Source organism: Atractosteus spatula, unplaced genomic scaffold (genome assembly GCF_055471065.1).
Source record: "Atractosteus spatula isolate fAtrSpa1 unplaced genomic scaffold, fAtrSpa1.hap1 Scaffold_76, whole genome shotgun sequence".
In the NCBI taxonomy this organism is placed as follows: domain Eukaryota; kingdom Metazoa; phylum Chordata; class Actinopteri; order Semionotiformes; family Lepisosteidae; genus Atractosteus; species Atractosteus spatula.
The window spans coordinates 171,515-192,575 of NW_028296908.1; the positions used below are offsets into that span (position 1 = coordinate 171,515).

Genomic DNA, 21,061 nt, shown 5'->3' on the forward strand with positions numbered 1-21,061 from the left:
ATCTTTTCTTTGCATTCAAGTCCATTCTTTCCTCCAGAACATCTGAGAATTCAAGATGATTAATAAGATGTCAAATAACCTACACTGGATTAAAGATCCCATACCTTTGGCTCAGAAGACGGCAGCCATCTGTGCACTTTATCAAAACTAATGATGACCTGGCTTGAACAGTCTTGAACACACTGCCCGGGACCCTGGAATTTCACCCAGCTCTCGTACAGGCCTTCTAATGCTGACAACACAAGAGAGGAACAGCCTGCTACACTACTCAGCTACATCAAAGCAGTCCTGTAGCTCAGTGGGAAGCGGTTTGAACAGGCCTTGTCAATGGATTACCAGTGGAACCAAGCATTGATAACAGCTGTCCCCCTAAATGAGACAGCTTGCACACTTACCAAAAGACATCATTGCCTTCATTTTCTTTGTCTCAGCAAGGGAGAGAACAGGCACCAGCAGGTCCAGCAGTCTCACAATATCCCTTGCAATGTCATGACCTTCAAAGAAAACACATTTCACACTGGGTAGGGACCAAGGCTCATGATTACACTGGAGACTCAGCAGCGGGATGAGTAACAAACACTGAGCCTTCATAATAAGCTCATGTATCAAGGCTTGAATGGACAGATACGAGCAGCATTATGAAATTTGAAACACAGCACAGTAAAACATCCGGAATATATCTGCGCAGATCACACCCCATTAGCAGCACAGAACTTACTGCAGTTGCGGGAGATATCTCCTACAGTATTCAGCAGCGTGTGGTGAGGGAGCACTCCGGGCTGGAAAAAGGACAGCACCATATCCATGGTACTGTTGTAGTGGTCTCTCACCACACAAACGACAATGTTGTTGGCTGGCTGTTGCCAGTCAGGCAGCCATTTCTGAAACAACAGTAAAAAGAGATCAGAGCATCTTGGGAGTCGATGGTATTGGAGTTGAAGCAACAGCTTGGATCAAGCCAATGAACACACAAGTTAACACACAACGATTTGCTTCCATTAGATGCAACAATGTGTGCTACAGGCAAGGAAACAGACCACAGCACTGCAGCAAGACATCAGCTCAATAGGCAGGAATTAAAGGGGTTTACATACTGGTGACATAGTCATTTCATTCAAGGCCATCTAGACGGTGCTCTTGGCCAAGGACTCATCCAGATGCTGCGCAGATGTTTTGCACAGCAGCTTCTCCACTGCCTGGAGGACAGCAGATCGATGGGCAGTTGTCACCTAGAGCAGGGAAGAACCAAAGCCAGGGGTGAGACTGCTGCTCTCATCACAGCACCAAGAGTGTCTGTTCAAAGGCTTCTCCTTCAGGGCCAGTCAGCCTGGCCAACGGGCACTGAGTGTGAAACAGCAGAACCACCCCAGCTCACCACAAGAGGGAGTGGAAAAGCATACAGAGAAACCCCAGGCTTCCACTTAAGCACATCTGTCAAGATGGCAACACGTTAGGGCTTATCTTCTGACCTCTAGTTGTAAGAAACAGCACAGACAGTATCTTGGAGCACACTGGGCTCCTGATTAGAGTGCGTTTGCAACGAGTATGTCAGGAGGTGTGTAGGGAGCTCCTTCATGTTACCTGGGGGCTCTCGAGGAATCCCAGGATGACTGGCAGTGTCCCCTTGGTGTTCCTCTGCAGGAGGGAGAGCAGCTCTTCTACCAGGTGCTTCCCAGATTCCTCATCAGCGCTGCTCATTCCCTCCAGAACAGCCAGGACGTCATCTACAGCAGACACACAGACAGGGGAAACACTGGTGTCGCCGCAGCACAGACTTCTAGGGAGAAATCTCTAAATCTCACCTGTTCTCTGAGGGACCTAAAACCCTACTGACACATCTCTGAGAAATAGAGAGATTAAAATGATTCTTGATGCACAGCCTGTAAAAGCTGGGACTCTTTCACCCCGGACAATTTTCCAGTAGAGAGGAATACAGATCTGCTCTAAGGGCAGGAGGCTTCAGAGTGCAGGGTTTTGTTTTCGTCTCATTTTCAGATCAGTGGTCCTGAATAACAGCTGCAGCCACTGGGACTTCTAAACCCTGAAGAACCCACAAAGAGAGCTGCTCTCTGGGTCACATCAGTCCTGTTAGCAGCTGCTCCTCAGCAAACAGAGGATCTCAGTGTTGAAGAAGAATCAGGGCAGCAGCTCTGCTCCCAGGTGGAGAACCTCCTTCTGCTGCTCTAAGGGGATTAGAGCCTCTAATTCAGCTTCTCTCACACCCAGTCAAAACGACTTGGACAGATCTTCATAAATATACATTTGCTTTTCCCAAATTTACACTTAAATGTAAATGAAAGAATAATTGCAGTACATCACTCAGACACAGCTCATTTCATGTGAGTTACTCATTTTGAACACTTTCAATAGTTTCATACCTCACATGGATGTTAGTCTTCTTACAAATACTCTTATACTAAATTATTTTATTTAAATCTTATTATTTTAGCTTATATCTTTTATTTATTTTTGCTCAAATCATCATTTAGTTGAAAAGATGAAGAGACTGCTGTTGCTTTCCCTGCCTCGAGCTGAGGAGACCTGCAGGGTGACAGTGAGGAGCCCCTCGGGTCAGTCAGAGCTGAGCCCAGGGATGGGGTCCCAGTGGAAAGGGAAGCCAGGAGTCAGTGTGTGGGGGGACTGGCTTCAGGGGGCACTGGTCTAGATCCAGCTGCGTCATACCTGGCCCGGGGCACTGGCAGCCTGTGCGCTGCACACAGGAGGAGAACCACTTCACCCTGCTGGGCTCACAGCTGCACTCCTTCAGGCTCATCTTGGACCTGTCAGTCAGCCAGTAGAACAGCACAGTGAAGCAGGGAGCTGGGCGGCGCTTCTCACACACTGGGAGTCAATGTACTGCTGACAGGCCAGCAGCAGACCCACTAGACACCACAGAACTCTCTCTAACCAGCTGGTCCTACTGGAATACAACCCAACAGGCTGAAGGGCAGACACGGGATATTGAGAACACAAGCAAATTCTTCACATCAGTGAAAGCAGAGACAGGAACAGAAGCAGCAATGAATTCCTGTTCAGATCTGCACTCTGGGCTTTAATAAAACTCCAGCAGGTTAAGAGCTTTTAACCCCCTCTCACTGAACACCGTGTTAACACAATAACAGCTCGATCTGCCCAGGAGAAACAGATCAAGAACAATCGGGTCCGCGATACTGAGCCTCGGCAGGTCCCTACCTAGTCCGTAAACCACCAGTGTCTTCAGTTAAAATACAGAATATTGACAAAGCCGTGTCGAGCTCAAGTGTTTTCTTCGCTACGAGCACCAGCGCTGAGCGACTCGGCAGCATCGGAGCGCTTTCCCGGACCGGAATTGTTGCGTCACAATCCCGATGTGTCGACGTCACGCTCACGTTTAATAAGTCATTATAATTACTATATTTAATTATAAAATTAAATTTCTTTTATATGCTTTCTGATTTTTCCCTACTCTACCAACAGAAGCACTGATTGTCTGATTTCCAAAGTGTCTGTCAGCCGGAAAGTTTCAGAAAACACGGAGCGGAGCGTCTTGCTCACGTTATGATGTCAGACACCACTTCCTCCCTCCATCCAGACTCGCCTCTCCCTCCTCTCTCACACAACTCGCTCATCAGGGCTTTTACTGTCACTCCAGTCTCCTGCCAGACCTCTCCCAGACACAGCCTGCTCATTAGTCCTCCTGTGATCTGGACTCGCCCTGCAGATCTGCTCTCCGGCTCCTCCTCATGTTCACTCCGCTCGCTCACGCACATGATTAACAACCCGGCGTTTTTCGGGAGGATGATTTCGGAAACACGGAGGAGATCCGCTCGAGTGTATGTTTGTTTAAAACCAATATATTTGTGTGTAGTGAACTTCACTGGGTCAGCGTTATTTTGATACTAAGATTTCCATATGTTTTCCAAATTAATGTCTCCTTTTCCAAACCTTGGAAATCAGTCATTTTTAAGAAAAGCATACAGCACATGTGTCAGGGATTGTGCTCTGCAAAAGAATGTACAGCCATTGTGAATTTTCACAGGTTCCACAATGCAGGAGCAGGTATTCTTAAGACACCGTCTGCCACCTGTACCCAACACCAGTGGCTGAGTCTAGCAGTCCTACCTGGAGCTCAGGGTCCCTGGGATCCTGCAGAGGCAGTAGCAGCACATCCTCCACAAGCACACGAGTCAGGTGCTCTGCACTGCAGGGAGCTCTGGGCTCCAGCTACAGTGGGACAAGGAGCAACAGGACACTGTTAGCAGCTCTTCCTCAAGACCCAGCATGATGTAAACAGAGATGGAACTCTGACAAAAACTCAGGGTTACATCCTGCCAATATATTAGTTTTAGAAAAATTAGTATAAGTTACATATGGCAATAAAGTTCAAGTTCAATTTGAGTTGTATTTGTTTCTCCTGGGAGCACTGTTCAGGATCCTATTTGAAATCTTCTTGCCTCATCTCTAATGATGTTGACACTTTATAAACTTTATTATATTGGACATGATTATGCTGAATCAGATGTTTTGTTAATTGTTTTTTTTTCAGTTTTATTGTAGAACAAGCACCATCATTAAAATAAATGGTAGGCAGTTTATGACCCCGTGTGAAATCAATAGCTGTGATTTGAAATCAGGTATAGAATCAAGTCATTATGAGAAGGCTCTGGAGAAGAATAACTCCACATTCAACACAAAATGAATCCACTGAGCTGTCAACCTCCGAGAGAATCCAGAAGAATCCAGAGTGCCTTCTAATACTGTATGTACAGCAGCTCAGATAGGTTCCATTCACGGCAGGGCGGCTCAGTTGTTTTTCACTTCATTTAGAAAGCTGATTTGAAGTCTTATGTCTCCAATCATATCAAAGCAGGTCTTTCATGGTCAGCCCACACTGGAACAGATGTTCCACCACCACAAGGTTGAAGGTCTTCGCCTGAACACCTGCAGCACTGAACCGAAACTGAACCGAACGGAGTAAATGGAGATCCAAGACAGACTGTGAATCCCATGACTGTGGCACAGTCCTGTATGAGCTCCAGATTAAACCTCACGCGCTCGTCTCTTTTCAATCTGGACTGGCAGATCAACGTTGAGAGAATCAGTGGGATGTCTTGCTTAAGACGGGTGACCTTCTACCTTAAACAGGGCAACAAGCAGCTACAACAACGCATCTAAGAAGATGGCGCCGTGTTAGTGGCAGCCTGCTCTTTGTTGTCTCTTTGTTGTCTTTTTGTTGTCTTTTTGTTTGTGTCAGTTAGTTAGTGCTAGTGTGTTAGTGTTTTTGTTTTGTTTCTTTCAGTTAGTTAGTGCTAGTGTGTTAGTGTTTTTTATTCATACCCTTGCCGGCAACTAGATTTGCGATCACAACATGATGGATGCTAGGAAAGTTGAGATACTTTTTCTTGTTTTTTCTGATACTCGGACCTCTGTTTCTATCGGGTTGCAATGCCGATAGCTACAGAGGCGTTGTCTACACGCGGGACCAGCTGATCGCACTAATGCGTCCGGCTCTACTCACTGGAGAGAAGCCATCAGTTCCAGAGTAGCTGAGTAGGAGAAGCCGAGGCTGTAGGGCTGGTGCGACGCAAAAGGCAAAGAGAAGGAGATTTAAACCCTATCTTCCTTCGATCATTATGGGAAATGTGAGGTCCTTAGTGAACAAGATGGACGAACTGGGAGCATTGGTGAGGAGCGAGGGAGTATAGAGAATGCAGTATCATGTGTTTCACCGAGACGTGGCTGCAGGAACTTATTCCGGTCTCGAATTTTGCCATCGGCGGCTTTCAGCCGGTGCGGGCGGACAGAAACACCGAGAGCGGTAAGAGGAAAGGAGGGGGCTCGCTCTGCTTGTCAACAACAGATGGTGTAATCCTGGGCATATTCATGTTAAGGAGCGCGTCTACTGTATAACCCGGACATTGAACTGGTTGCCATAGGACTGCGTCCATACTATCTGCCGCGGAAGTTTACATGCGCCATCTTTGTTGTTGTTTACATTCCACCCACGGCGAACGCAGAGGCAGCGTGTGACGTCATACACACAGTCACAGCCAGGCTACAAACAAAGCACCCTAGTGCTTTTATAGCTATTTCAGGGGACTTAAACCACGTCTCTATTTCCATCATTTTGCCTACTTTCCACCAGTTTGTTAAGTGCCCGACCAGAGAAAACAAAACACTGGACTTATTATATGCCAATGCTAAGGATGCATATAGTTCCACAGCCCTTCCCCCCCTTGGCAGATCAGATCACAACCTTAACTTGCTTACACCACTATACACGCCTATTGTCCAGCGCCAACCTGCAGGCATTAGGACTGTGAGGAGATGGTCTTAGGAGGCTATGGAGGATCTACGTGGTGGTCTGGAGGCTACCAACTGGGATGTGCTGTGCAAACCACATGGGGACGACATAGACAACATGGTGGACTGTGTCACTGACTACATTAACTTCTGCGTACACAACACCATCCCCACCAAAGACGTACACTACTTTTCCAATAACAAACACTGGATCACCAGCGACTTGAAGGCTCTTCTGAATGACAAGAAGAGAGCCTTTAGGAGGGGGGATAAGGAAGAGGTCAAGCGTGTACAGAGGGAACTAAAGCAGAAGTTTAGAGAGAACAAGGACGCCTACAGGAGGAAGGTAGAGGACAAGGTGCTAAGGAATAGGGTGAGGGATGTATGGAGCTGCATGAGAGAGATCACTGGCTTCAAACAGGCTGGGGGTGCAACGGAAGGGAACCTGGAGATGCCCAACGAGTTGAACCAGTTTTTAACAGGTTTGATTCAGGGCCCTCTGTGGCTCAACACCCATCCCCTCACAGCCACGCGCTCCCTAAGCCTTCACAGCTGCGACTGCCCAACACCTTCTCCATCCCCCCACAATCATGGCCGCCTACAGCTACAACCGCCAACAGCTGCTCACCCCCCCATCCCCCACAGCTGCCACTCTCCAACACCTCCGCCATTAACACCTGCAGCACCTACAGCGCTATGAGCACCATCCCCCAGGCAAGGCTGACCAGGTGAAGAGGGAGCTGTAGAGGTTGCACCAGGGTAAGGCTACAGGACCAGATGACGTCTGTCCCAGAGTTCTGAGGGCCTGTGCTGATCAGCTGAGCGGAGTGCTCCAGTGACTGTTCAACCTGAGACTGCGCTTGGAGAGAGTCCCTGTGCTCTGGAAGACATCATGCCTGGTCCCGGTACCAAAGAAAGGGTGCCCCTCTGTCCTCAATGACTACAGACCAGTAGAGCTGACTTCTCACGTCATGAAGGCACTGGAGAGGCTGGTCTTATCCCACCTGAGATCTCTAGTTAGTTTATCACTGGACACCCTACAGTTCGCCTACCAGCCCAGTTTTGGTGTGGAGGATGTAATCATCTACATGCTGCTAAGGGCCTACTCACACCTGGACAAGGCTGGCAGCACTGTAAGGATTATGTTTTTTGACTTCTCCAGTGCCTTCAATACTATCCAGCCCTTACTTCTAAGGAGGAAGCTGGAGGAGATACAAGTCGGTGCCTCCATGATCTTGTGGATCACTGACTATCTGACAGGCAGACCACAGTCGGTGAGACTTCAGAACTGTGTGTCTGAACAGGTAGTAAGTAACACAGGGGCTCCTCGGGGGACAGTTCTTTCTCCGTTCCTCTTCACCCTCTATACTTCGGACTTTAAATACAACTCAGAGTCATGCCACCTGCAGAAGTTCTCAGATGTGCTGCAATTGTGCAATTGTGGTGTAGGCATCCTCTCATGAGGCACCAATAAATGTAGGGGTTTTGTGCATTTACTGGGACAATTATTAATTGTAGCATTAAGTCACAAAATGATTCTTTGATGGCTATTAGAAGACCGACCCAGAGGGATACTCAGCAACGCACACACGGATACTAATACACAACAATACATTCAATAATACATAAAATGTGCATATATACATAACAGATCTTATCATGAGGGTTAGCAGAATACAAAAGGTATATATTCCTTCATACTGTATATATATGAAGAGTTACAAACCAAGAGGGACATACGTTCAGTATATCATTCATTTAGACCGTTTCGTAAATGAACTTGGATTACAACCTCTACACTAGATACTCAAAAGCAAGTACATCCTCATAGGAATTAAATTGATATAATCTCAGGTTGAGGTAACAATTGAATTCTCGAGCTGTAATGCAGAATGTTGAATACTCATCCAATTTGTGTGGATTCAGATCTCCCGCGGACACAAACAGCAGCAGGCTTGTTGCTGTGTCCGATCAGCGTTCTCTGGCCCGGTGCCAGGCAGTGCTGTTTCAGCGAGAGAGAAGTGGGAGAGATTTCTGCTGCGGTGCACTGCTGATGCTTTCTAGTTAGTGTTGGCTGAAACTAGCAGAGTTTGTGCACAGGAGAAAAGTGACTGTGGGTCCAAGCAGGTCACACTCTTTAGACAGGAAGAAGACCAGTTCGTTCCTGATGTAGCGCAAGTCCTGAATCCACAGATTCAACTGTCCACAGTTCCGACTGTAGTTCACTTGTTGATCAGGTGAGCTTTCACGGTGGGTTCACGAGGCTTGCTGCTGGGCTAACCTCGGGTGGATCCTTTGGTTACGCGCTGGCAACCTCCGTTCTCGACTCTTAGAACACAGTGAAGTTCTGACTCTCGGACACACTGGCCGTTACATGGTGGTCCGAGCTGAGTCTGAGGATGTCCAGGAGGTGCCCCGAGGAAGCCCTGTGCTGCCTGTTTTACCTGGAGGAACTACGGTCGTTCATTGGTCGAAAGTTCTGTGGGCATTCGAGACCCACGTGGGGTTAACCTGCCCTACCAGTTCCTGATTGGCTGAGGATGGGTAACAATGCACTCTGACCTTAGGGTTGTAAACAACTTTGAATAAGACTGTCCCAGACAGTAAGGCGCAAGAGATGACCATTTATTAGGGTTGCTGGAGAATCTCAGCTTTGGGAGTTGTTCCTTATCAGGACACTCTATCGGCTAGAAAAACACCTTAAATGTGAACCAGCTGGAATGGCCTCTCTGTATCCAGCACCACTGAGATGAAGGAGAGAGGGACTGGCAAGGGAGCAGCAAACTTAATTCCTGTATTTTAATAAGCCTTGCCGCTACAGTGGGATGTATCAAGAGTGGGCAGGAGGAAGAGTGCAGAGGAAGAGGTTAGCAGCATTAGTACTAGTATCACATGATCATTGACCCAGTGGTGTCCTCTCCTCCCCAGTGTCTGTAGCTGAAGCCCTGCAGTGTCGGGCTGTGCCTGGCAGTCTGAAGCAGATAGATGCTGGTGCTGGAAGAGTGTGTGGAGTTGACAATGCAGACAACCTGGCCAGCCATGAGGGCAACAGCTGGGTCTCTCTGGCCATGAAGGGGAAACATGTGAGTGTGGGGCCAGCAGGACTCTGGAGTGTGAGTCTCTCAAGCCTTGTGTTCAAGTGGCTTCGGGGAAGGTGGATCCAAGTGCAACCAGGTGAGGCTGCAGCTGATCTATATAGGTTAGAAATGATAGCTTTCATGTTTATCCATGGATAGTGGCTGCTTTCAGCCAGAACATCTTTCACTCAAATGTTCATGACCTCATACTGAGGAATGAGCACTGCACTACCCCCTGCTGAGAACAGCTGTTTTTTGCTCTCCTCTGCAGGCTCCCTCATCCAGATTGATGCTGGTGGAGACAAGTTTGTGGTTGGTGTCAATGCTGCCAATTCCATCTTCTGCCTGAACAGCGGGCCTGTGCTGCAGTATGCTGGCCAGGGCAACATCCCCTGGATTCCTGTCGTGGGCCTTTTGGCTGCTGGGGAGTGAACAGGTTGGACCAGATCTTTGTCAAGCTGGATGTGAGTGGGGATTCCTGCAAAGGCTCCGACAGGTGGTACCCCATCCAGGGCTCCCTGTCCCTGGTGGAGGTGGGCTCAGATGGCAGTGTGTATGGGGTGAACAGGAATGGAGTGGTCTTCAAGAGGTGAGCTGGGGGAGGGGTTAATGCACATGGTTGCATGAATGACTGTCCTAATTCTAGGCTGCTCTAACCCTGTTCCTTTTCCTGCAGGGTTGGTATTGATGCCTGTAACCCCTTTGGCAGGAGGTGGTGGGCTCTAAGGGCAGCTGGTGTGGCCAGGCATGTGTCCTATGACCGAGGAATCCTCTGGGTTGTGTGCAAAGATGGCCGAGTCCAGAGGTGCCAGGTCTGAGCAGCCTGGGTGGTCTGGCCCTGAGTGGGAAGTGACAGACATGACTAGGCTGCATGAAGGATTCCGAGTGGAATGAGGCATTAATGCCCGTCTTGTTTTTCTGTGCTGCAATAAAAATGCCTGGAAAACCCTGTTCTTCTGTGGTGTCTAATTCATTAACTTCAAATTGGTTAATGAACTTAAAACCAGTCCTCCTGATTTAATGAGGAGGACTACCTGGGATGTCACATTAAGCATTCTTATCCCACATGGCCTTTTGCCTGTAATAAGCTAATAATGAAACATATCTAGTCTCTTTCCACAGTAGCTTAGTCCCGCTTTTGTGCATGAATGGATTAGCTAAAATGCTACTATGTTTCTTGGGGAGCATCACTGATTGGTCTTTTCCAGTGGCCCTAAACAGGGATGTAAGTTGAGGCTGTGACTGGAGTCTTCAAGGCCTTTCACTCTCTTAACCCTAAACCACTCCAGTGTAATGTTTGTTTCTATAATGTGTTGGTGCAAAGCACTTGGTCTTAACTTTCTATTACATCCCTAACCATGTTGACTGGGTGCTTTCAGTTTTTTACAACTGAGTTCATCTTCATGGTTGAATCCTCACCTGCGGTTTAGCGCAAGTTCAGGTGTAATAGTTCATTGCTGTAACTAGTTGAGTGGGATGTGGTTTGGTGAACTTGTACAATTTAAAATGCAGTTGCCATCTGAATACCTGCAACACATGCCACAAAAATAACACCTATTAGTACTTTACTGAGTTGTGTGTGTATTTGTAATATCTGAACCAGTTTTGCATACAATCCACTCAACTGTGATTTTTTTCAGCTGATTATATTTTTATTTCTGTACTTGTAATCAGTTTTTCCATTTATCTTTCCTAATGTAAATTTAAACTTTTAAAGTAGGCTGAGTATGTAACAATTGCTGATACAATGTCATTGAGACATTTGTTTTTGCAAAAAATCATTACCAACTGCAACAATATGGTTACATACAGTACTTTTGACCACACGTTGTGCACAGAAGTGACTCCTGTTTCCATACATGAAGGTGAAGGTCATACAGTAGGTTTGTTGTTGCCCTTTAGGATTTTCAATACTTAAATTGGGCCCCTGAACAGTGCAGGACAATCACTTGAACCTGAGAATGTATCTGGTCACTCTATACGGTTTGGGCTGATTCCAGAGCAAAATCTTTGTTGTAACAGACAGCACATTTGAAATGAAGCATTACTAGTGGTACAGTCTTTATATAGCATCTCCTGATTTAAATGTTACACTTAACTATATATCCTAACATTTGCTTTATAATTTTTCCCACATTATCTTATCTCGTTCTAGTCCTACCCGTCTGTGCTCAGCTTTCTGACCACTAGGTGGCACTGCTGCTTGGCTGACTGGCCTCTTGATAGACTCATCAGGGATCTTCAAAAAAGCTTTGATATTTTTAATGAGAAACATGAAAAACAGACAATAGATTAAAAATCCTCAAATTTGCTGCTGCCTTTTTAACAGTTTTCTTGTTAAGTCAAAATTTGTGACAACCATAATCACACAATTAATGGTTGTATAAAACTATCAGGGATATTTAACAAAGCTCTATGTTTTTAAATATATTGAGGAAAAGGGCCCCTGATCTCATGGAATGGCTCCAGATTGCTTGTGCTATAGAGGCAATTTTGTTCAGCCACAATTATTCCAAACGCCAGTGCTGATGGTTAATGTGAACATTGTCTCTGAACAACCAGAGAGTGCTAATTCAGGGTCTGGGGTATATTCTTCCCAAACACCTTTGAGTACCACTGAAATATTTCTACCCAAAGTTTATAGAACTTGGGGCAGAGCCTTCAGAAGATCTGCACCTGTCACATAAAGGAGAAACAGATATATCTTCAATTTAATTTGAGATTTTAGTCAAATTAGTTTTAAAATAATGCAGTTGACCTATGACCTTCTGTTGCAATATCTGGTGTCTAACATTATTAGAGCACCAGTGGATATTGTTCTAACCCTCGTTAGTTCCTGACATCAGGTGTCCTTCAGAAGATTAACAGACAGCTCTGTGTGCCTTGAAAAGCAGGAAACAAACTGTGATATTAGTTGTCTAGAGATGTGAGGTCATTGCACAAGATTGTAGAACAGATCAGCTCTTGTAAATTGATCATAGAACAGCTCCGATTTTCACATTGAGAACATCTTGCTTAACAACGTGTCTGACCTGTAAATAAAAAAGCATGTTTGTGAGAGATCAACACTGTGGGATATTCTGCCTGAACCTCAGCAGTGAGCTAGTGAAGTCTCTGTTGATCCCATTTGAGAGCTGGTCCACAGTTCTACTGGACTGATGTCAGGAGAAAAGGTCTTGTCTCATCCCAGCAGCTCCCCAAATAAGCTCACAAATATAGAATTGACTGTGGCTTTGAACTGCATATAGAACTAATGGTGGCTTACAATGAGCTGAACAGCTGTACAAGTCACTGACCAAGTCACTAAAAGGAAATATCTTGGGTAAATAATACTACAATTTTTATTTTTTAATTAAATATTTTGCTTTCTTGTTCCATGTTAACAGACAATATGTGAAAATGTTACTGCAGCAGAAAACAAATGCAGATCAGGGGGAATTTCAAGCTTTTCAAGAATGATGAACAGCAATGGTGCTTTGTGGCAAATCTCTGTGTCCTTTGTGCGAACACTCTTACCGAAAGAGTGCAATGTGAAAAGCTTTTGCATGTGTAAAGTATAGAAAGTGCCTGTGTATGTTGACTTTCTCTTTTGCAATACTTTAAATGGGATTATTATATGGTATTTTAGCCTATAAAATAACTTGACCTACAGTGTATATGTGCATGTATAAGACTCTTGTAAAACACATTGTGCGAAAGAATTAATTGATATTGATACTCTCCATGGTTACACAAACAAAAGGTGGTGTCAGAGGTTATATCAGTTTGAATGGAAAGAGCCTCTCTGGAGTATGTATCAGTAAGACACTGTGTTCAAGCAGCAGCCAGGTAAGACTACAGCAGACGTGTATCATTCAGCTGGTGAGCATAAAGCATGTTAGATGAGTGACACCTGTAGGAAAAGGAAACCTGTTTGCAAGAGGGAATTATTTTCCTTTCTACAAAAAGGCGCCCTGGAAGACATACTATTCTGTACAGTTGTTGAACACATTCCATTCTGAAGCACAGGTGAGCTGTGTATTGGGCCGGGTGTAGTTTAGTTTCTGCCATAAACCCTCAGATGGAGGAGATGGATAGAAATGTCCAAGTTACAACACCCAGCTCTACTTGGGAGCCTCCTTTACTAACTCCTGAGTAACAGGGCTCTATGCAGCTGATGTTTGAAAAAAATGCTCCTTAGCTACAGTACTTGTTATGATCCCCGCTTCCCTGTTGCCTAGACCACGCTGAATTAGGCAACCTACCGGATCACTAATTCACCACCACACCACCATCTCATTATACACTGAAGCACAGTCTTCCCTGACCTCCTCGCTCGGTGTCCATGTGAGCTTTATTATTGCTTTTCGCTCGTCTCGTTTACACCTCTTCGGCTTGGAACTGCTTGTCTCTGTTGGACCTGCGGCTTCTGGATTGCGGAAAGTACACTCCTCGGTTTCGGACTCCCGGCTTTCTGCTTTGAACGACGGCTCTCGGGTCCCGGCTTTGATTTAGGATTACTGGCTTCCCCGTCTGATTTAGTTTTTTCGAATTGAGGAAAAGATCGGTTGCAGGATTATTTTCCAGCTCCCGCATTTATATTTTATAATGTAAAATATTATATTATATTTTATATTTTAGTATTTTATAGTTTATATTTTAGTTTCGGTTTTATTAGCTGGACTCGTAACACTACTTTGAATTGGAATTGAATGAACTGAGTCTTTATTACATCTGTTGTTAAGTAGGATTCTTTAATGGTCTTCATCCTCCCTCTGCCTAATTAATTCAGACTGAGACTGGTGATGAGGCTGCAGTTACATGGGGGATGGGAGATGGGTGTGACTTTATTAATGAACAAGTAATAGGTTTATTCCATGCTGAAAAAAAGAAGAAAGAGACGTTTCGGCCGTGGAGCCTTCTTCAGGTGAGTCTTTATTAATTATCAATCACATGGGAGACTCCTGGGAAAAAAACTATAGTTGCTGCTGGAAGAGGTGTTAGTGGGGCCAGTAGGGGGCGCTCACCCTGCGGTCTGTGTGGGTCCTAATGCCCCAGAATAGTGACAGAGGTGCCGTCCTTCGGATGAGACATAAAAGTGAGATCCTGACTCTCTGTGGTCATTAAAAATCCCAGGGTGTTTCTCGAAAAGAGAAGGGGTGTTACCCCTGTGTCCTGGCCAAATTTCCCCCTGGCCTTTACCCATCATGGGCTCCTAATAATCCCTATCTCTGAACTGGCTTCATCACTCTGTTCTCCTCCCCACTGAGAGCTGGTGTGTGGGGAGGACTGGCGCATCATCCAGGTGGGGCTGCACACTGGTGGTGGTGGAGGGGATCCCCATTACCTGTAAAGCGCTTTGAGTGGAGTGTCCAGAAATATATATATATATTTATATATAAGTGTAAGCAATTATTACTATTATTATTATTATTATTATTATTATAGGCTAGGCTGAAGTAGTAGGTCTTCAGTCTGGATATGAATCCTGACATATGGGGTGAGAGACTGTTCCATAAGCTAGGGGCCCTGTAACTAAAGTCTTTACAGCCAACTGTTATTTTATTAATATGTGAAGAAGACCTGCGTTCTGTGAACTAAGCAGGCGATTTGGATGGTATACATTAATAAGTCCATTAGATAGACAGGTGTCTGACCTCTGAGAGACTTGTAAGTACGTAGAAGGATTTTGAAGTCCACCCTGTACCTGACAGGAAGCCAATGAAGAGAGCTAAGTATGGGGTTATATAGTCGTACTTTCTGCTCCTAGTAACAATTCTAGCTGCTGCATTCTGAATTCGCTGTAAGGTGTTGAAAGATTGGAGGGTGCTCCCTGATAGTAGGGCATTGCAGTAGTCTAACCTGCTGTTACAAGAACATGTATTAATTTCTCTGTGTCTTGAGTGGAGAGAAACTGCCTTAGTTTTGCAATATTTCTTAACTATAGGAAGCATGTTTTAGATACTGTTTTAACATGAGAGTTAAACGAGAGCCTTGTGTCTACTATGATGCCCAGGTTACGTGCAGAGTCTTTCAGGCAAATTTTTAAATCCTCTGAGTTCAGTGCTGAAGTTATAGTAGTCCTGTCAGTATTGTTGCCTCCAAACAATAGAACCTCAGTTGAGTAACAAAAAGTTTTCACACATCCTAGTCTTTATTTCATTAGTGCAATTAACTAAAGTGATAATAGAAGAGTTGCCATTTGAGTGTCACCAGAATATGAATGAAAGTTAATATTATGCTTTCGTATTTTCCGACCTAGCGGCAGCATGCAAAGAGAGAACCATACTGGTCCCAGCACTGATCTCTGTGGTACCCCAAATTGAACTTGTGACATTGACGAAGCAGTAAAATTATTAGACATTTGAACATAGTGAAAACGCCGAGTTAAATATGAAGTAAACCAATTAAGGATGTTTCCACATAAGCCAACCTCAGACTCAAGCCTGTGTATCAAAAGTTTGAGACAGGCCTGTAGTTGTTCAGAACTTATCGGTCCAAATTTAGCTTCTTAAGGAGCAGTCTAACAACCGCTACCTTAAATTGATCAGGTACAACGCCTGATGCAAGGGACATGTTCATCATACTAATTATAGGTCCTGCCAGTACTTCGAGGGAATCTTTGACTAGCTGAGTGGGGATGGGATCTACCGGGGGGTCTGTACACTAAAAGAATGTATGTAGATGATTCAGGAGCTATTTTAAGGAGCATTGCTTCAAATGTGTGAAAGTCATTAAATAGTTTTTAATTCATTTCTTAGAGACTCACTGAAGATGACTGCTAGGCCACCTCCATGCCCTGAGCAACAAGCTTTCTACAAAAACGTTTCGCCATTAGGTGAGACTTCAACTACAGGAATAGTGTCAGTGGGTCAAAGCCAGGTTTCCGTTAGTAGGCACAGGTCAGAGTTGGTGTCAAGCACCATATCATTAACCAGAACTGATTTGTTGCCTAGTGAGCGAACATTTAACAGGGAGCATTTTATGGTAGTTTCATGTTTTAACTGATTTAGGTTTACCCGTGGAATGGAGATTAAATTGTCAACACAGGAGCCCCTAAAGGAACGTCTGAATTCTAATCTCGGTCTAGTGATAGTTGCAATACTCTGTCTATTCACACTCCTATCTGGTTCTGGATAGTAATGTGATTGATGGGATGCTGTGTGGTAGAGAACCTGGGTCGGTACAGGAGGTGAACTAGAGCTGGGAGTACAGACAGCACACGATTTTAGATCACATGGCTGAGGCCTGGTTGGTGCTCTTAGTAGTCAAGTAAGCAGCTTCTCTGCTATATTTTGGGATAGAATTAATGATCCCTTCTGGTTAAGCTGGAGACCATCCCGTTTATAAAAGCCATTCCCAAAAAATGTCCCAACTATTAATTAAGGTTATTCTATTGTATGCACACCAAGTCTCTATCCAGCGATTTAGGGAGTACAGCCTACTATAGGGCACGTCCCCTCTGTATAGGATTGGTAAGGGACCAGACACAATTAAATTCCGACATTTTTCTTTGTGCTCTTTTGCACATAGAAATGAAGCTGCTCTTATACCCCTCGGATTGTTGGTACTTTATATCATTAGTTCCAGTGTGAACAACCAAGGTGGAGACTTAATTTCTGGAAAATGTCTAGTTTTGCCTCAATGTCAGAAACTCAGGCCCCAGGGAGGCATTTTACAGAGACCACTGCATTGTGATGGTTAGGATTTCTAACATTCCTGATTATCGAGTCGTCAATTATGAGCACCTTATCTGCATCAACAGACGCGCTGCCTAAAGCAGAGAACCCGTTGCTCAGTCAGATTGGTGACTGGTGTGCAGGGGGTCTAGTCCTTGAGCTCTTAGACCCCTGTCTGCGACCCAGGGCTCGCGTGTGGTTGCTGAATCTATCCATCCCTCAATCTGGTTAACATCTAGTGTGCTAATGCGCTCCTCCAAAACATGAATTCTGTCCTCCAACTCTACTATAACAAACATTTCTGGCATTTAAAATTATCAACACAGTGAAGACGTGAGCTGGACATGGCTTCACACTCAAGACAAGTCAATGTACTGCTCACAGGCCAGCAGCGATACTCACTAGGCCAAATGTTACGTCACAAACTTGCTGCCACTACGTGACACATGCGCATAATCAGTGATTATAATTATTAATATTATTGATTGAAAGTTATTATACAACTTTGTATTCTTTCTGCTCTCCCCACAAGCAAATGGTTCTCTTATTCCCAGTGTCAGTTGGAAAGTGTGTGAAGACACAGAGCAGCGCTTCTTCTGTATGACATGACCTCAGATATGCGTCTCCCCACGATCACTTCAGACTACGGCTTCCTCCCACTTTCCACAGACCTGCTACCTTGTCTTTCACACAACACCATAACTGTGGCTTTTCCTGATCATAAAAATCTGCAACCAAACCAATCTAAGTCAATTCATGTTCATTTGCTGCACCGATTGTATGAAAGAATGATCTAGATTTGCAACAGGCAGATCTGTCTGCTATACTGTGCATTATAATGTTCCTACTTGATTCCCAGAGCAGCTCGACTCCCAGCACACTGCAGCAGGGCTGCGGTGTGAGAAACCCCTGTGGGCCAGGAGAACCAGAGACCTGCTGCTGTGCCGCAGGAGGTCAGCGGACTGATGGGTGGACAGACTCGCCGGTTTGGGCTGAAGCTGAATCACCTGAGCTCTCCTGCGCCCCTCTGTCTCTCAAGTGTTATTCTCTCTCCTGCACTTCACTGCTCTGTATTCTGTACTTCTGTGTGAAACAGCTGGTTTCCAGCTCCTCCTGTCTGAACACTTGCAGACTGAAGACAGGAAAGCGCTTCATACACTTCAGTGTTGGTTCAGCACCATTCATACATTCTGGAATGAAAACCAGCTTCTGTACACGTTGTGTAATTTATTTAAACACAAATGTGTGTGTGGAGGACAGAGAGAGGTGTGCTGTCCAGTCCAGAGTGAGCTGGAGCGCCCAGGTGTCTCTGCAGTGGCTGGGGAGGGGCGCCCCGACTCCAGAGTGCTGCTCAGGGCCGGGTGAAGAGCCCCATGGCTTCAGCAGCCCTCTCCCGCACCTGCGGCTCTGGGTCCTGCAGCAGGATCCTCAGGGCTGCGGAAGGAAAGAGACGAGGCTGTTACTCGGGGTCCTGCAGTCCTGCTCAGCTCCTGACACACAGCTGCAGTGCTGATCCAGCTCTTGCCCAGCAGGTGTGAGTTAGGAGACACTGTGCAGAGCAGCAGGTCTGGACCTCATGCAGTGGGGTTAAAGAAGGAGTGTGAGATCCTTTCTGTGTGACATCTGTGTTCTCTTCACTGTCAGAAGGAACAGTAGTCAAAAATATCAAAGTATAAAGCTGGAAGAAACAGCCACACTGTAATTCACAGACCGAACAAGTCTCTAAAAAGAATAAAATAAAGCAGCGCTACTACAGATGTGCAATTCCACAGAAATCTGCTAAACAGGCCAACTATACATTTTTCATCTCCATGCTCTGACCTTCTCAAAACTTTGTACACTGGGTATCTATGGTGTGAGAGGCTACAGCCAGAATTTCTGGTGAAACAGACTCTAAAATACTAGAGTCTGTATATACTGTACAAGAACAACTGGACAACATACTGGACACAAAAGACAAGCATCGTTACCTCGCTGAGCTCTTCTCAGAGCGAAACAAGACCAGAGTCTCCTCTGCAGCTGCTGCACTTGGAGGCCTGAAACACAGAGGGGTTGAACAGCAGAGCTCCTGCACACACAGCACCACACAGGATACTGCACCAGCGCACACTGCCAACACTCGGAATGGGGAGCAGCTCATGGAAATGTGTTTCTTGGTGACATTGGTAAGTCTGATTAACCTGCCTCACTACTGACAGAAAAGTGCATTTCAAACACTAGACAGACGAGGCTCAAAGTGGTGCCCAGTGTCCCGCTGCCGAAATGAGACTACTGTAGCTAGACATACTAGAGCCTTCTTACTAGAGGCCTTTTACTAGCGTGACATATCAGAGCCTGAGTCCTTTGAGAAAACCCCAGTGATCAAACACCTTCAGACTCAAAGCTTTCAAGGGAAACCTACAGAGTATCCTTTTAATGCTTGAATTCCCATCCCGGCAAAACCCCATCACTAACCACAGCACAACTCACTTTTACCAGTGGAGCATCACCTCTACACTGAGTCTCAATCACTCTTCTCATTGTCACTGAGCTCTTACCAATGAAGATGGCAGCACTTTCCCGAACCCAGGCCCTTCTGCTGTGTGCACCCTGGAGCGCAAGCCTCTGGGCCAGGCTGAACTGCCCACTCGTTATCTGGACACAGGGAATATTGCAGGGCAGTGTGAGACAGCACGCTACTACCGTACAGGAGCCCCCATATGAGAGACAGTCCTCCATTACAGAGAAGCACCTCTAATCCATCTAATGAGAGTGTATGAACTCATCAGCACTACTGCGATTATAATCTGGCACTTTCAGCTCTTACTCACTGTAATTAGTGCTCAGTGTAAGCTTGGTTTAGCACAAATATATTTCCTAAATCTGAGACAAGTCTTTGTGTGTTTGTGTCCCAAAAGCAGGGTGTGCTCCCCTCTCTCACCAGCAGCCCAGAAGCCAGCCCTAGGAGAACCTCACTCACCAGGATCCTGCACATCTCCTTCATGGACAGCACACATTCCAGGGTGAAGTGCTGTAGGACTGTCCAGCAGGCCTGGGGAAATCCACATCGTCAAAACCAGTTTATCTTCACACAGAGCCCAAATTAAACAGAAACTACACAAATGTCACAAAATAGCAGCCAGCCCTGAAACCCTTTGACACATCCTTGATAGTAACCCTCTGAATGTTTAGATTTCTAGGCTACAAGTTCATACTGACTGTAGGGTTGTTTTTCTTCACCGATTGCAAAGCTGGTCAAACACTGGATAGGTGACAAGTATCATTATCAAAGAAGGACGTGAGAAGACCCACAGTCCCACAGGCTGGGCCCAGCCAGCGGCAGCTCTGTGTCTTTACCTGGATGGCCTCTGGGCTGGGGTCAGTCAGGTTCAGCAGCACGCTGACCAGGGAGCTGTGGACCTCTTTGTTGAGCCGGGCTTTGTCAGAGCCCAGCCTGACCAGCTGCCCCAGCAGAACCACTGTGGCTCTGCGGACCTCCGGGCTCTCCTGTAACACAGACACAGGACAAGAGGGAAACTTTACACATAGACACGCACAAACTGTCACCACTTATTTTCTCCTCTCAGGGCTGGAGTCTGAGCCCACTGTCACTGTAGCTCAAAGGGCAAACACTGTAATCATGGATATCCAATTGATTACAATTAAAAATGTTATATTTCAATTTAATACACAAAAACAAATGACACAATATTTGAATAAAGAACATCCTAAAAAACTTACACTTTCCAAGCAGGGCCTGGCTCTACAGTACACAAAGGGCACCAGTGCTTTGGCTTGACTCTTGTCTGCGATGGACAGGACAGTGATCAAGCCCAGTAGAGCCCGCAGAACAACTGGCTCAGCTGGGGTCTCCTGCTCTGTCAGGGCTGAGCTCTGAGCTGCCAGCTGCTCCTCCGTGTGTCTTTGGATCTGAAGACAGGAGGACACCAGTCGGCCTTCATTCCCAGTACTGCTGGGACAAGGGTTACACTGAGGGAGGGTCATGCTGGTCGCTGCTGGTCAGCAGAAGGGACAGCTAAAACTGACATGCTAGCCAGCCACATC

The 21,061-nt window shown here is 45.8% G+C and overlaps 1 protein-coding gene across 1 annotated transcript; it reads left to right on the forward strand.

Annotated features, from left to right (window-relative positions):
• The first annotated feature begins 5,642 nt into the window (after window positions 1-5,642).
• LOC148805263 (fish-egg lectin-like) lies at window positions 5,643-10,212 on the forward strand. The gene is made up of 6 exons (XM_088909747.1): window positions 5,643-5,663; window positions 5,725-5,797; window positions 9,211-9,456; window positions 9,631-9,764; window positions 9,806-9,948; window positions 10,149-10,212. Exons 1-6 carry the CDS (start codon window positions 5,643-5,645, stop codon window positions 10,210-10,212), a joined length of 681 nt encoding a protein of 226 aa, XP_088765873.1.
• Window positions 10,213-21,061: the final 10,849 nt, after the last annotated feature.

Excerpts from the sequence above, each read along its gene's own strand:
- LOC148805263 (XM_088909747.1), top strand. The coding sequence starts at position 5,643 with ATGGACGAACTGGGAGCATTG. Across the intron at positions 9,457-9,630 it reads GTGGATCCAAGTGCAACCAG|GCTCCCTCATCCAGATTGAT; the intron begins GTGAGGCTGCAG and ends TCTCCTCTGCAG. Across the intron at positions 9,949-10,148 it reads AATGGAGTGGTCTTCAAGAG|ATGGCCGAGTCCAGAGGTGC; the intron begins GTGAGCTGGGGG and ends TTGTGTGCAAAG.